Consider the following 16,121-nt stretch of genomic DNA (forward strand, 5'->3'; position numbering starts at 1 on the left):
GACGGGGAGGACGCGACCCTCTTTGCGCCGCCCCTGTGCCTCAAATAGATCCGCTATCAGCTCTATCTCTAATCTTTCAAAATGTTCAGTTGCTATTGCATGCACTCATCTGTGTTTCATTACACAGAGTGCATGCTTACCAACTGTCAGTCTGCAACACTACTATCACCGACATCTAAGAAGGGAGATCCCCCCCTTGAATGGCCCTTCTAAGGTTCTCTCCTCCACACTGCCTGTGGTGCATTTTTTCCTATTGCTAGGTTTTAGTGAGTTTTTTCCTTACCTTCGCGTGGTGTACGTCTGGGAGTGTTCACATTGCATTCATTTATTTTAAATTTGTTGGACCTTATGGTGTTCTTGTTTTGTTCTTGACTTTTGTTATGTTTCTTCTTGACTTGTTTAAAGAAGACGTGTCCGGCCCTTGGGGACATTAACGTGTGTTGTCGGGCCCTTACAAAGTACATTTGATTTGATTTGATTCTCTCTCCTCTCTCTACCCCTCTCTCTCTCTCTACCCCTCTCTCTCTCTACCCCTCTCTCTCTCTACCCCTCTCTACCCCTCTCTCTCAACCCCTCTCTCTACCCCTCCTCTCTCTACCCCTCTCTCTCTCAACCCCTCTCTCTCTACCCCTCTCTCTACCCCTCTCTCTCTGTCTCTCTCTCTACCTCTCTCGCTCTGTCTCTCTCTCTCTCTACCTCTCTCTCTCTCCCCCCTCTCTACCCCTCTCTCGCTCTGTCTCTCTCTCTCTCTCTCTCTCTACCCCTCTCTCTCTCTACCCCCTCTCTCTCTCTACCCCCTCTCTCTTCTACCCCTCTCTCGCTCTGTCTCTCTCTCTCTACCCCTCTCTCTCTACCGTCTCTCTCTACCCCTCTCTCTCTCTACCCCTCTCTCTCTCTCTACCCCTCTCTCTCTCTCTACCCCTCTCTCTCTCCCTCCCATGTGGCGGCTGTGCGGAGCTTGCAGGATGGATTACCGGCCTCTGAAGGGATCCCATGTTCTCCTCCATGGAGGGAAGGAACACCACAACACCACGGGCCGCAGGGGAAAGCAATCCAATGACCACTTTTGGTCAAAAGCAGCGGCACTCAGCGCTCAGTCGCGCAAAATTTTATTTCCTCCTTAAAAGAACTCTCTCCTCCTCCATCTCTAACGCGGCCTATTTTTGGAATGTTATTGTTCGGGCCTCAAACGAGACCAGAGCAGTCAAACTCAGAACGGATAGAGAATCACTGTCAGGTCAGAGGCTGGAGCAGCCGAGAGGGCCTCGCAGAACACCCAGAGCTGGTGAGAGACACGCTGAAGAGTAGGTGCTGAAGTGGTGGTGGAGAGGGGGGGGGGGGGGGGGATATAGAGTGGTGGTAGAGGGGGGGAGAGGAGGTGTAAATAGAGTGGTGGTAGAGGGGGAGAGGATATAGAGTATTGGTAGAGGGGGGGAGGTGGATATAGAGTATTGGTAGAGGTGGGGGGTGGAGATAGAGTGGTGGTAGAGGGGGGAGAGGAGGTGGATATAGAGTGGTGGTAGAGGGGGGAGAGGAGGTGTAGATAGAGTGGTGGTAGAGGGGGGAGAGGAGGTGGATATAGAGTGGTGGTAGAGAGGGGGAGAGGAGGTGTATATAGAGTGGTGGTAGAGGGGGGAGAGGAGGTGGAGATAGAGTGGTGGTAGAGGGGGGGAGAGGAGGTGGATATAGAGTGGTGGTAGAGAGGGGGGGGGTGGATATAGAGTGGTGGTAGAGGGGGGGAGAGGAGGTGGAGATAGAGTGGTGGGGAGAGAGGGGGAGAGGAGGTGGATATAGAGTGGTGGTAGAGGGGGGAGAGGAAGGTGGAGATAGAGTGGTGGTAGAGAGGGGGAGAGGAGGTGGAGATAGAGTGGTGGTAGAGGGGGGGAGAGGAGGTGGAGATAGAGTGGGTGGTAGAGAGGGGGAGAGGTGGTGGATATAGAGTGGTGGTAGAGGGGGGGAGAGGAGGTGGAGATAGAGTGGTGGTAGAGGGGGAGAGGAGGTGGAGATAGAGTGGTGGTAGAGGGGGGAGAGGAGGTGGATATAGAGTGGTGGTAGAGGGGGGAGAGGAAAGACAAAGGGAGAGACAAAGCAAGGGAGGGAGAGAGGGACAAAGTGAGGGAGAGAGAGGGACAGAGTGAGGGAGGGAGAGAGGGAGTGAGAGAGGGACAGAGTGAGAGGGAGGGAGAGAGGGACAGAGTGAGGGAGAGAGAGGGGACAGAGCGAGGGAGGGAGAGGGACAGAGGGAGGGAGGGAGGGAGAGGGACAGAGGGAGGGAGGGAGAGAGTGAGGGAGGGAGAGAGGGACAGAGTGAGAGAGGGAGAGAGGGACAGAGTGAGGGAGGGAGAGGGGGACAGAGTGAGGGAGGGAGAGAGGGACAGAGTGAGGGAGGGAGAGGGGGACAGAGTGAGGGAGGGAGAGAGGGACAGAGGGAGAGAGGGAGAGAGGGACAGAGTGAGGGAGGGAGAGAGGGACAGAGTGAGGGAGGGAGAGAGGGAAAAAGTGAGGGAGGGAGAGAGGGACAGAGTGAGAGAGGGACAGAGTGAGGGAGGGAGAGAGGGACAGGGTGAGGGAGTGAGAGAGGGACAGAGTGAGGGAGGGACAGAGTGAGAGAGGGACAGCGCGAGGGAGGGAGAGAGGGACAGCGTGAGGGAATGAGAGAGGGACAGAGTGATGAGGAGGAGAGAGGGACAGAGTGAGGGAGGAGGAGAGAGGGACAGAGTGAGGGAGGAGGAGAGAGGGAGGAGGAGAGAGGGACAAAGTGAGGGAGGATGAGAGAGGGACAGAATGAGGGAGGAGAGGGACAGAGTGAGGGATGAGAGGAACAGAGAGAGGGAGGAGGAGAGAGGGAGGAGGAGAGAGGGACAGAGTGATGGAGGAGGAGAGAGGGACAGAGTGAGAGAGGGACAGAGTGAGGGAGGAGGAGAGGGACAGAATGAGGGAGGAGGAGGAGAGAGGGACAGAGTGAGGGAGGAGGAGGAGAGAGGGACAGAATGAGGGAGGAGGAGGAGAGAGGGACAGCCCCGTCGGAGGGAGTTCGTCAGTGGGTCTTGTTCTTGGCTCCGCAGCATCAATACTGGGCTGTCAGCCGCGGCCACAGCTGCAGCTCTCGGAGACGACGACGCCAGTGTTCAGGCAGGACAAGGCTTCACGATCAATCAGCCTCGTTACCCATGAGCCTCGCTGCAGCCCCCCCCCCCCCCCCCCGGTACGGTACCATCTCCTACTTTGTCTTTAACACAGCATGAATACACTGCACCCTGGGACCAAGACACTAAGACATGCACACAAACCCAAACAAACCCACCCACACACACACACACACACACACACACACACACTCTTTGTCCTCTCTAGTGACATCTGTGCATTTCTATAGCAAAGCTGCTGCCTCTGTGACACTGAACTGCTTCACCACGTTGATGCACTTGAGTGAACGTGTGTGAGAGATGTGTGCAGCGTGTCACAGAGCAGAGAGGTGGAGAGAAGTAGAACATGACACTCCGTGCATGGTGCCAGGGTGGCTGCTGGAGTAGAGAGCAGCAGGTGAAGCAACACTGGAGTCTGAGACATTCTGGTTAATCAATGTTGAATGGCCCACTTAAAATAAAACGTGTTGCCTAAAGCTTCAATGCACCACATTTGAAGGAGTTCAAGCCCCCCCCCCCCTCCTCCTCAAGAATACACGTTTATTCTTCTTCTTAACCTCAGAAGAACCTTATTCTTCTCATTAGCATTATTATTATTGATAATATTATAACAACAAAAGAAGAAGAATAACTCTTTATACCATGAGAGGAACATGTTATGGTTGGTCGTCACATGGGCAAAGTTGATTCTGCTTTTCTGCGCGCGTGTGTGTGTGTGCGTGTGTGTGCGCGATCAAAAGGGCAGTTGAGTGTGTGTGTGTGTGTGTGTGTGTGCGTGCGATCAAAAGGGCAGTTGAGTGTGTGTGTGCGATCAAAAGGGCAGTTGAGTGTGTGTGTGTGTGTGTGTGTGCGTGTGCGTGTGTGTATGTATGTGTGTTACTGTTGACATCAAACCGTCATATCTTATCTTACCTCTCCCCCGTGTCCATCGAAAATCCCGAATATAGAAGGATGGGTCTTGTTCACGAGGTCCGTGAGGACGTCGAACCGGTCCTCCATGTGATCCCGGCGGCCTTGGATGGAGTACACCGCCACATTGTTGCTCTTCGACTCCCACGTCTTGGAGAACTCCGCGTCCAGCGCGTCCAGTCCGCCGAACTTCTCGTTCTGCATGATCTCCGCCACTTTCCCCTTGACCATCTTGACGGCATCGCGGCTGGACTTCACGATGGTCTTCACCTCGTCGGTGTGGAAGAAGTAACTCCACAGAGCCAGGCTGATGCACAACAGGAACAGGGTCTCCGGTCTGAACAGGAAATAACGCATGATCCGACCCAATAGAGACAGTAGTGTCATGGTATCCTCTATCATTTATTAATAATCAGGAGACCACAAATCGCGGCGCGGGTCTGTTGTTCACTCGTCGTTCAGCCCGCAAACCTCAGTCCATTCTCTGCGGCGCGGCAGTGGATCAACCGCGGAGAGCTAAATGCAACCGGAACGCTCGGTACACCGGTGCCAGTGCCACCACCACACACATGTAGGTTATACTCTTACGGAGCGGTCCGCAGGGGGGTCACTCAGTTGTTTACTGCACCTTTAGCGGGATCCATCTGACAACAATGAAGATGACTTGGAGTTGGATCCGTCATGCGATCGGAACTAAAGGCACTGTCCTCCCGGCCGGTTCACTCCAGCAGCGCGCAGCCCCGCAGAGACTCTCCAGCGGCAGCCCCCCGTGTCCATCTGACGATGCGGTGAATCACCGCGGAGAGTGGAGCGCGAGAGAGAGAGAGGGGGAGAGAGAGAGAGCGAGAGAGAGAGGGAGAGAGAGAGAGAGAGAGAGAGAGAGAGAGAGAGAGAGAGAGAGAGAGAGAGAGAGAGAGAGAGAGAGAGCGCGAGCTAGAGTCTCGATAGAGCGCGAGCTAGAGAGAGTGAGAGAGAGAGAGAGAGAGAGAGAGAGACAGAGAGCGCGAGCCAGAGAGTCTCGATAGAGAGCGCGAGCTACTGTAGAGTCTCGATAGAGAGCGCGAGCTAGAGTCTCGATAGAGAGCACGAGCTAGAGTCTCGAATCGATAGAGAGCGCGAGCTAGAGTCTCGATAGAGAGCACGAGCTAGAGTCTCGAATCGATAGAGAGCACGAGCTAGAGTCTCGATAGAGAGTACGAGCTAGAGTCTCGATAGAGAGCGCAAGCCAGAGTCTCGAATCGATAGAGAGCGCGAGCTAGAGTCTCGATAGAGAGCGCAAGCTAGAGTCTCGATAGAGAGCGCAAGCTAGAGTCTCGATAGAGAGCGCGAGCTAGAGTCTCGATAGAGAGCGCGAGCTAGAGTCTCAATAGAGAGTACGAGCTAGAGTCTCGATAGAGAGAGCGAGCTAGAGTCTCGATAGAGAGAGCGAGCTAGAGTCTCGATAGAGAGCGAGAGCTAGAGTCTCGATAGAGAGTACGAGCTAGAGTCTCGATAGAGAGAGCGAGCTAGAGTCTCGATAGAGAGCGTGAGCTAGAGTCTCGATAGAGAGCGTGAGCTAGAGTCTCGATAGAGAGCGCGAGCTAGTCTCGATAGAGAGCGCGAGCTAGAGTCGATAGAGCGCAAGCTAGAGTCTCGATAGAGAGCGCGAGCTAGTCTCGATAGAGAGCACGAGCTAGAGTCTCGATAGAGAGCACGAGCTAGAGTCTCGATAGAGAGCGCGAGCTAGAGTCTCGATAGAGAGCGCGAGCTAGAGTCTCGATAGAGAGCGCGAGCTAGAGTCTCGATAGAGAGCGCGAGCTAGAGTCTCGATAGAGAGCGCAAGCTAGAGTCTCGATAGAGAGCGCGAGCTAGAGTCTCGATAGAGAGCGCGAGCTAGAGTCTCGATAGAGAGCGTGAGCTAGAGTCTCGATAGAGAGCGCGAGCTAGAGTCTCGATAGAGAGCGCGAGCTAGAGTCTCGATAGAGAGTGCGAGCTAGAGTCTCGATAGAGAGCGTGAGCTAGAGTCTCGATAGAGAGCGCGAGCTAGAGTCTCGATAGAGAGCGCGAGCTAGCCTCGATAGAGAGCACAAGCTAGTCTCGATAGAGAGCGCGAGAAATAGAGAGCGCGAAATAGAGAGAGATAGAGAGCGCGAGCTAGAGAGAGAGAGATAGAGAGAGGGAGCTAGAGAGAGAGAGAGAGAGAGAGAGAGAGCGCGAGCTAGAGAGAGAGAGAGATAGAGGGGGGGGGGCACTCTGCAGTCGTAGGCAAAGCGCTCATTCACATGTCTTAAAAACAAGCCAGTGTTCCGACCAAATTCGACCCTTTGGTTTAACCTCTTCCTGGCCACCAGGCTACTCTTCTTCACGGCCCTGGAATAGGTCTAGCCCACATTCCCAGCTGCTGCTGCTGCTGCTGCTGCCGGTGCTGCTGGTGCTGGTGCTGCTCTGTTTGTTGTTGAGAGAGCGTCAGTTGAGGACAGCTGCACCATTAGACCACGTGGTGAGGTGCGCACTGATAACAGTGTGGAGTCTGTGGACACTTGATTTATAAAACATATAAATATTTAAGAGTAGACACGCGGATAGACACGCGATTTAACTGAGTGGTAAGTAAACACCACAGGAGGAAGTGTATTTTTCTAATGTACAGTCCCCCCCCCCCACCTACCCAACCTCCTCCAATGTACAGTTTCTACGTCAAATGTATATACTCTTTTTTCTGGACTCTTTTTGTATCACAAACAGTACTGTATTTGCAAATCTGGTATGTCATAAATGTATAGATGTAGCAGTACTGTCTATCTGTATGTCATGTGTGTCATATGTTATGATGAATAAAAAATGGGGGACCCTGATGTAAACAAGACTAAAGTCTTTCTCTGGTCTGCATCCCCTTAACAATTGTATGTATTGAGCTGTACTGTACTGTACCCATTCTGCAATCTGTTAATAAACTTTTCAATCAATCAATCAATTTCCTTTCTAATGGGCGATGACACTGGGTTTGGGGGGGGGGGGGGGGGGCGGTCAGCCAAGAGTCCTCCTGTACATATTGAAATTCTTTATTTGGAATTACCCCTTGATATGAACCATCTAGTTTTCAAGGGGGTCCACAGCTTACAAAATACATAAATGATTATGTATTAAACATAACAAAACAAAAAGAAACAGACAAAAACCAAACACAAAACAAGATCAAATTAATAATAAACAGGTTCAAACAACATCAAACAAGAGGAACATAAGACAAACAAACAACAAAACACAGAGCACATATTCAAGTGATTGCTTCAAAGATCTGTTATACTATTATTGGTGGAAACATGAACAAGTAATCTCAAGGTGAGAGGACAGCGCAGATTTAAACAGTTGTGAGGATGTTATAGCTCGAATATGAACTGGAAGATTATTCCAGTCAGATGGACCTTTGAACATGAATGATTTTTTGCCAACTGAGGTAGTTACATTTGTTGGAACTTTAAAAAATAGCTGTGCACTGCACACAGTGTCTCAGTTGATGTCTAGAGGTGAAAGGGTCCATATACTGTTTGAGATATTGCGGATAATTGAAGTGAATATATTTAAAAATGAACTGTAACCAGTGCTGCTGTCGTCTTACTGTGGGAGATGGCAAATTAAGGTTTTCACACATGGTGCAGTGGTGTGTCAAATATGGGCAGCCAAGAGCAAATCTGCATAGACGGTTGAATAGTGTGTTTAGTGGAAGAAGGTTGGTTTTAGATGCAGTTTGGTAAACTACGTCAGCGTAATCCATAATGGGTCAAATTAGTTGATGAACCAGTTTCTTTCAGACAGGGAGTGTGAAACATTTTCTGTTGCATACTTGATTGATTTATTGATTGATTGATTGGTTGATTGATTGATTGATTGAACAACATTTATTCACAGATTGCAGAATGGGTACAATACAGTACGGCTCAATACACACAATTGTTAAGGGGATGCAGACCAGAGAAAGACTTTCATCTTGTTTACATCAGGGTCCCCCATTTTCAATTCATCATAACATATATGACATACAGGTAGACACTACTGTTGCATCTAGACATTTATGACATACCAGATTTGCAAATATACAGTACTGTTTATGAGTACAAAAATAGTCTAAAAAGAGAGTATATACATTATATACATTTGAGAGTATATACATTTGAGGGGGAAGAAACTGTATGGAGGAGGGTGGGTGGGGGGGGGTAACTGTACATTGGAGGTGGTTGGGTGGGGGGTGTTGTTGTTATTTCCGTTGATGTCGTTATGATGATGATGATGATGATGATGATGATGATAGTTTTGGTATGATGGCGGAGGAGGATAAGTGTAAATACCTATGTTATGTTTACCGACATTCACTCATTCATAGGCACCCAGAATGACCATGGCACCTTTTTTTGTCAAGAGCATGGTTCTCCTTTTTTCAGTCCAACTATTTTTAAGAAACCATGACTCAAGACTGATTTAAAAATGTTATTCTTTGGTTAGTCATTTGTCATAGGTTAGCTATTACTGTAAAAGGCTCTAATATGCCAAAATCTAGACTTTCTGGCTTTTATTTGGCTAGGCTGTTATTCTAAACATTAAATTTAATTTAATTTAATTGAACTATTCAGACCTATCTTTAATCAGAAATGAAAGGGCCAAATAAAATAATTATAACTAGGTTGAGAGAGATTTCTGAAGCAGCTGTACTACTCAGGCATCGAAAGGTAGCCCTTCTTGGTCCTTGTGGCCGCGTGACGTCATCAACACGTTCCCAGACTGTAGTAACTTTGGTAGGGAAACGTGGATGCTGTCAGCGTGCTCTGGTGGGACTTCAAACATAGTAAGTATTAAGCTACTGCTTTTCGAAATGAAATTAATTTCGTATGGCATGGCGTCTTCACATTCGTATGTTGCCGACACCCTAATTCTTTGACAACAAAGCTATTTAATTACGAGTCTTCTTCAGCTAGTCACGCCAGCTAACGTTAGCAGTGCTTAGCACTTTAGCTAGATTTCTACCAGTTTTCCTGCTAACAAGCTAAATAAGTCAGCTGATTGAGTAACGTTAGCTATGATCTAATAGTTATGTTGTTGTCGTCGTCAACTGTGTTATTATTTTATCCAAACAAAGCTATATTTAGCTTTCGCAAGGATTCTGTAGCTAACGTTAGCTGACTAGGTTGTAGCCATGTGAATCATCGTACCGTTAGGTACGAGTAGCTGTCCTCCAGGTTAACAACATTCTTCATCAGACTGGTTTTCTGTGTCTTTTATAGGATTTGTTGAAAAGCACCCGTTGTCCATCATGGAGTACATGAAGGAACCTCCCACAAGTATCCAAGGGAATATGTAAGTACATGAAATGACTATGAATTGAAAATGCATGGGGACCCTGATGTAAACAAGACAAACGTCTTTCTCTGGTCTGCACCCCCTTAACAATTGTATGTATTGAGCCGTGCTGTATTGTACCCATTCTGCAATCTTAAATAAAGTTTTCATTCATTCATTCATGAACCCCCTACCCCCACCCCCTCCTAAGAGACAGTCTTCTCCCCACCGCATGTATATATTCTCTCCCCGCCGTATGTATATTTCTCTCCCACCCACCCACCCCCTCTTAATGTACAGTCCCCTCCCCATCATATGTATATACTCTGTCAGGATCTATGGGTAACAGTACTGTATATTTGAATACCGTATATGTCACAAATGTATCCGTACTAAATACCTGTATGTTTCTATGCCATATGTCATGTATGTTGTCTGTTGAGTCATAAATGTCAATATGAATTGAAAATGGGGGGCGGCTACGTGGCGTAGTGGGCAAGGCGCTCGCCACGAATGCGGAGACGCTGGGCTCGCCTGTTCGAGCCCAGCGCTCCACATTGCTTTCAGTTTAGCTGGTCGTTCATACTAATACACATTGGCCGTATTAGGGGGTGGGAAACTGATGGGTGGGGATCGGGCGTTGTGGACAGCGACTCCTACAGGTCGGTTGGTGCGCCTGCGCAGTAGAATCAGGAAGTGTCGGGGGCAGCGTGAGCCTCCCACGCGTTACTCCTCGCCACTGAGAGATCGAGCTGCGCAGGTGAAAAGATGCGACTGCTGTTACCTCAAGTACCGGAGGGGACTTGTGCTATGTATGACTTAGTCCACATTGCAGCCGGCTTGTGGGAGGCAAGAAACAGCGTTCGTGACAGGGGAGGGTTGAATTGGATGATACGAAATTGGGATGGGAGAAAATATATAGAAAATGGGAGAAAAAGTGGATAAAAAAAAAAATGAATTGAAAATGGGGGACCCTGATGTAAACAAGACAAACGTCTTTCTCTGGTCTGCATCTCCTTAACAATTGTGTGTATTCAGCCGTGCTGTATTGTACCCATTCTGCAATCTGTTAAATAAAGTTTTCATTCATTCATTCTGTTCGTCAACTTGGTGTGCTCTCCAGTGTGAAATCCCAATCAAAAAATGTTGCTCCCTTTCTCCTCCTCCGCCACACCCAGCCTTTGCTGCACCTGTGGTACCCCCATCCCGCCCAACCCTGCCAACATGTGCGTGTCCTGCCTGCGTACCACGGTGGACATCTCGGACGGCATCCCCAAGCAGGTCACTGTGAACTTCTGCAAGCAGTGTGAAAGGTGAGCAGTGTGAATGGAATACTACATCTTCTGCAAGCAGTGTGAAAGGTATAGTACATCTTCTGTAAGCAGTATGAATGAAAGGTATACTACTACGTCTTAGGGCTGGACGGTATGGTCTAAAATGTATATCACGGTATAATTTTAAGTATAGACTGTAACGGTATATATCACGGTATATTCATTTATCTTAAAATGTCTATATAAATGCTTCTGAAGGGGTAAAACACTGGTATGGCAGCTTTATTACTGTACTCTTGTATTACTACGACACATTTCACATAGTACAGAGGTATTTGAACCCTTTCACTGCCACACAACAGAAGGGTAACCCTTTACTATCACACAACCGACGGTCGGCTTTCGTGTGGCAGTGAAAGGGTTAACCCTCTGTGTATTGTTGCAGTGAAAGGGTTAACCGTTTTGGTAGTGCGGCAGTGAAAGGGTTAAGAGCATTTATTGTGCAAAACTGCAATAGAAAAGTGCAAAACCTTTTCTCAAGTGTCTGCTGGCAGGTAACGCATATCTTGGATCGTGTTTTGACCATGTCTATCGACAGTTTGAAAAGGAACCATGTCCTTACACAAGTAAACCGTGACAGTGTTTGTTATGTCGGTCCACCGCTGGCTTTTTATGTCATTGTTGAAACATATTGGGGCAGCAGTGGCCTAAAGGTTAGAGAAGCGGGTTTGTGACCGGAAGGTCGCCGGTTCGATCCCCGGGACCGGCAGGACAAATCTGGGCTGGGGAAGTGAATTCATCATAACTCTCTCCCATCCCCTTAACAACTACCGCTGAAGTGCCCTTGAGCAAGGCACTTAACCCCCAACTGCTCCAGTGGAGTTGCTCAGTGGCCAATGGTGTCGACTGTGGTTGTACTGGGCAGCTCCCAGGTGTGAATGGAACTGTGTGAATGTGAAGCAGGGCGTTCCTGAAAAAGAGCATCTGTGCATCTGTGTTAAACAAAACAAAAAAAAACATAAATAATAATAATTAAAAAAAAGATTCTGTTACAGCTGCTGACCTATATATACTATAGCTAATGTCCGTCAATATATTCCTTTGGAATGAAATTGGTTCAAGAATCGAATCAGGATTCTTAGCAGAGAGAGATGGAGAGAGAGTGAGAGAGTAGGAGTGGAGCCAACGTTAGGTTGCTGAGGCTACATCAACAGGCTGCTAGGAGTGGAGCTAACGTTAGCTTTCTGAGTAGGGAGCTAAATTAACTTTTTGACTCACCGGCCAGTGGCGGGTAGATGGGAAGAGTCTACCCGCCAAGCATATTTCTTACCTGCCAAAAAAATTGATTAAAAAAAAATATATATATATTTTATATAATTTTTTTTTTAAATAAAATATATATTATATAATCATACTTGTAGTTGTATTATCTGCGAGACATCGCCACCACGCAATAAGTCAAAATGCTTGCTATCTGCAAACAGCTCCACTGTCTGTGTGTATACTTGAGTAGCCTCCAGCTCCAGCAAGGATTCTCCGGCCCTGCAGCTAGACCCTATATTCAGCTAGACCAGGGGTGGCCAACCAGTCAGAGACTAAGAGCCACAAAAAAATGACTGTGGTACCACAAAGAGCCACACCATATACCAGCGTTTCTCAACCTTTTTTTTCAGTCACGGCACCCTTCATGTGTTTATAGGTCTCACCCTCTGGCCTCTGAAGTTGCTAATGTCTTTTTTATTTGGGCCTCACAGGGTTAAAAGTACCCTGTGAGACCCACGGTTGCAAAATTACAAAATCACTTTTAGCCATTTAAAAAAATAATGTTTATTTAAAAAATGTTAAAGGGGAACTATTTTACTATTTCTTTCACTATTTGGGCACTTTTACACAATTCCTGTGAGTCTATGGAACACCTAGGTTTTTTTTCCAAAAAAATGCATTGTTTTGTATTTCTAATCAAGTACTAAAAACCGCATTTTTCTACCTTAAGATCTTAAGCCGTTTTGAGGCTGGGCTCCAACCACTGTGTGGCCTGGTGCCAACTGCCACATCAACTGCCACATTATTATGCAGCTGAGAAATCTCTGACATCACAGATATGCACATTTTCAGATGACTCAGTTCAGTGAGGGTGAATATTGTGAGAGGAGAATTGGAAGAATTCGCCAATATGAGAATTAGAGACATATATCCTATTAATATAAGTCCACATAGCTAAGAAACAATGGTAAACACTGAAAAAAGCCATTTATAAGATAGTTCCCCTTTAAGCACATGTATAGTCAATTGGTCCTGTTGTTCAGCCTCACAATGCTATTTGATAGTGTTGTGAAGGGCCAGATTAAACCGAATATATATATTTATTTATATATATATATTTAATTGTATTTGTATATTCTCTAATATTCCCTGATATCCCTTGTATATTCCTTGTACAATATGCATTGAATATCCATTCTAGCCTACTGAACATCCCATAATAGTCTCCATTCTACTATTGGTCGAGACCTTGGTGCCAGGCTGCCATACCCCTCAGACCCAGTTCAAACGTACCGCTCCACATGTACGAACAAGTCCTAGTTCCGCGTAGGAATCTGACTACCGCACCACTAATGGGACTATTTGTTCATAGTGCGTATATATACTGCGCTACTAAAGTAGGACTTTCTTTTCAGTCCAGTTTCTTACCCTCCAATAGAGTCACAGACGTAAAGCCTCCCCGCGACGCCACGTGTGGGAGTAAGGCCAAGTTCGCCTACCATCGGTATTGAGACATCGTGTATATTAATATTTGAATAGTCATATTTGGCACTATATCGTCGAGTTGGACGTAGTCTATTAAGCTAATAATAGTCTGTTAATATATAGTGCTTCGTGCGGTGAGAATACTACCGTAGTCAGTACCCCATCGTTTCGGGCAGAGAACTGGCTGCTTACCCAGGGTGGTTGACCCCACGTGAAGCTGCACCCGAGGAGCCCCAGAGCCTACGAGCGAGTGGACCTGTATACCGGATTATTCTACCGACGACAGCCCGCCTTCCCAGGCACGGATTATGCTTTGTACACATTGATTATTCCATGGATAAAGACCCCCGACACTGCCGTGTGTTGGAACCCCCCCCCCTGGAGAGGACGCAAGGTGAGGAGACGCTCTGCAAGACGAGGTCGCTTCACGTCTCTCCTCCGTGGACCGGATGACGCCGGCCCACAAAGAGTCCACCTGCTTTCATCTGTGGTCCAAGGATCGCCGGCGCATTGAACGGCACTACAGTGGGTTCACCTGGGATACCCTTGGCCGGATGAGGCAGTCGGATTCTACCCCCCCCCCCTTCCTACTCCTGTCGGCTTACAAGCGACCGGATTAACCCCCCTCTAGTGTATCCAGTATATAATCATTAAAGTATCATTGCTGTTATTCCTTAAACTATTCCAGGTCGTATATGTACCACCTGCGCCTTCAGAGATTGGCCATTCTCTATTGATATACCGACGAATACTCTTGCCATAAAAGTGCATACTAATTCCATTCATAAATGTGATTGATTTGATTAAGTGCTTGCTCTACACACCATCGCTGTGTAGAAATAAAGACCTATTTCTAATTCGTACATTTGTGTTGGATCCGTTTCATCTACGTGACAGTGTTCATCATAATATATTTATGCCGTGTACTGGGTGGCCGAATATTAAGTACAAAGGTAGTGGTAGTAAGTATCATATCTAGTAATACAGTCAGGGAATTGTACCCCTCAGTTACAATTGGTCCTTCGAGCCGGAGGGTAATTAGTGTAATATTAATATAGTGTTATTAATATTGAAATGGCCTATGATGAACACTCCACGAAACGATCCTCCTAACCAACGCCCGCAGCGCGAACGACGGCTCTCTCAGTACTTAGAGGCCTACGCTGTCAGTCAACAACCTAGTCTTCTACTAACAGTAAACGCGGTAAAACTAGAAAGTAAAAGTATGTCTAACCCCAACGCCCAGACTACCCCGACCATAGAGGCCCCTACGGGCTCTAATGTAACTGACCAAGTTCACGGTGGGGACCAGTGGGAACCAGACATGACTTCACACCCCGCCAGTACTGAAGAAGTAGTCCCCGATGAGTCCCGGGAGGAATACAACGCTACCGAGAGAGAACTCGGCACGGAAGAAGACGGGGAGAGCACCGTGGAGATAGAGCTCCAAGGCTCCGCAAGGAGTACCCCGAGGGAAGGCTCCCCTATACAACCGCCTTCTCCCAGCGAGGCAGAGAGGACCCTACAGCAGGCCTTCCTCATCAGCCTGAACGCCGCTGCTGAACGCGACCGACTGCAGATCCAGCAGCGAAGCGAACACGAGCAGATACGTCTAGAAATAAGACGCATTCAGATGGAAGAGAATGTGGCCCGAGAACGAGCCGGTGCTCAACGGGACGCAGCGCGCGACAGACAGCAGTCGCAACTAATAGAACAGCTGATCAGACGGACAACACCCTCTCCCTCCGCCAGAGGCTCCAGGAACTCGTCTAGACACACCTCCAGGGCGGCATCCCCTAGCCGAGTAAACAACCCTGAACTTGACCAACAGACGAGGTCTATACCCCCCACAGACCACCTCCCCCCACCGGTCCAAGCGAGACCTAGCAACCGGGAAGGAGCAGCATATCCTGTGGAGAGGCTAAACCAGAGACTACAAGCACTGGATGACCTAACTGAAGACGAAGAGGAAGAGGAGGAGAACCACGCCCGAAGACAGCACAGTACTCTACCGGACCAGGAGGTCCGGTACAGCCCAGGCTATACTCCCGCGGAGCTGCGCTACAGACCCCCGACTCTATACACGGGTGAGCACGACGCACGACCCGCACCGAGGAACAGCACCTGGACAAGCGGGCCATGGTACACTGCCGGTACCAGCCCATACCAAGGAGCGGGAGGAGACTCGCCTAGGAGGCCTCTCCCCCAACGCTCGCCGATGTATCCACAGTCAGCATCATACATTGGCACGCCTATGGTACCCGACTTCACCCAAGAGAACCGGGCCCAGTATACAGAACTCTGCATGTGTCTGGAGACCATGTTGGTGGATGTATTGGATGAACGCCACAAATACGCCATCCTACTGAAGCACTTAAAGGTACCCCGCGCACATAATATAGCGCTCGCCTACGCGACTTCCACCACCCCATACACAGCAGCGCTGGTAGCATTGGACCAGAGGTATGGGCGCATATGGGATTACGTGATCCAGGAGATCCGACACATCGACCGCTTACCCCCAGCAATAGACAATCGAGCACTGGACGACCTGTCCATCAGAGTGCAGTCCCTGGTAGGGATGTTGGGAGCGCAAAGAGAGAAGGGGAGGCATGAACTTTACGCCAACTCAAATGTGGAAAGGATTCTGGAGAAGCTGCCGCCCGCTCGTCAGGAGCGCTTTAGGCGGCAGAGGGACCACAGAGACCCGAATGGCCCCGAACCGAACCTCCTC

The 16,121-nt window shown here is 48.5% G+C and overlaps 2 protein-coding genes across 2 annotated transcripts in view; one reads left to right on the plus strand and one right to left on the minus strand.

The window, feature by feature from the left end:
• The window catches only part of ppm1lb (protein phosphatase, Mg2+/Mn2+ dependent, 1Lb), a 13,365-nt gene extending 8,547 nt beyond the window's left edge, over positions 1 to 4,818 (minus strand). The window contains 1 exon segment of the mRNA XM_084317806.1: positions 4,059 to 4,818. Within this exon segment, the coding sequence (XP_084173932.1) occupies positions 4,059 to 4,457 (399 nt within the window). The 5' untranslated portion in view covers positions 4,458 to 4,818.
• Positions 4,819 to 8,806: 3,988 nt separating this feature from the next.
• The window catches only part of nmd3 (NMD3 ribosome export adaptor), a 64,136-nt gene continuing 56,821 nt past the window's right edge, over positions 8,807 to 16,121 (plus strand). The window contains exons 1-3 of the mRNA XM_084314760.1: positions 8,807 to 8,874; positions 9,311 to 9,383; positions 10,544 to 10,678. Coding sequence (XP_084170886.1) covers positions 9,340 to 9,383; positions 10,544 to 10,678 — 179 coding nt within the window. The 5' untranslated portion in view covers positions 8,807 to 8,874; positions 9,311 to 9,339. The remainder of the gene's footprint in view (positions 8,875 to 9,310; positions 9,384 to 10,543; positions 10,679 to 16,121) is intronic.

Source organism: Notolepis coatsorum, assembly GCF_963971535.1.
Source record: "Notolepis coatsorum genome assembly, chromosome: 1".
Lineage (NCBI taxonomy): Eukaryota > Metazoa > Chordata > Actinopteri > Aulopiformes > Paralepididae > Notolepis > Notolepis coatsorum.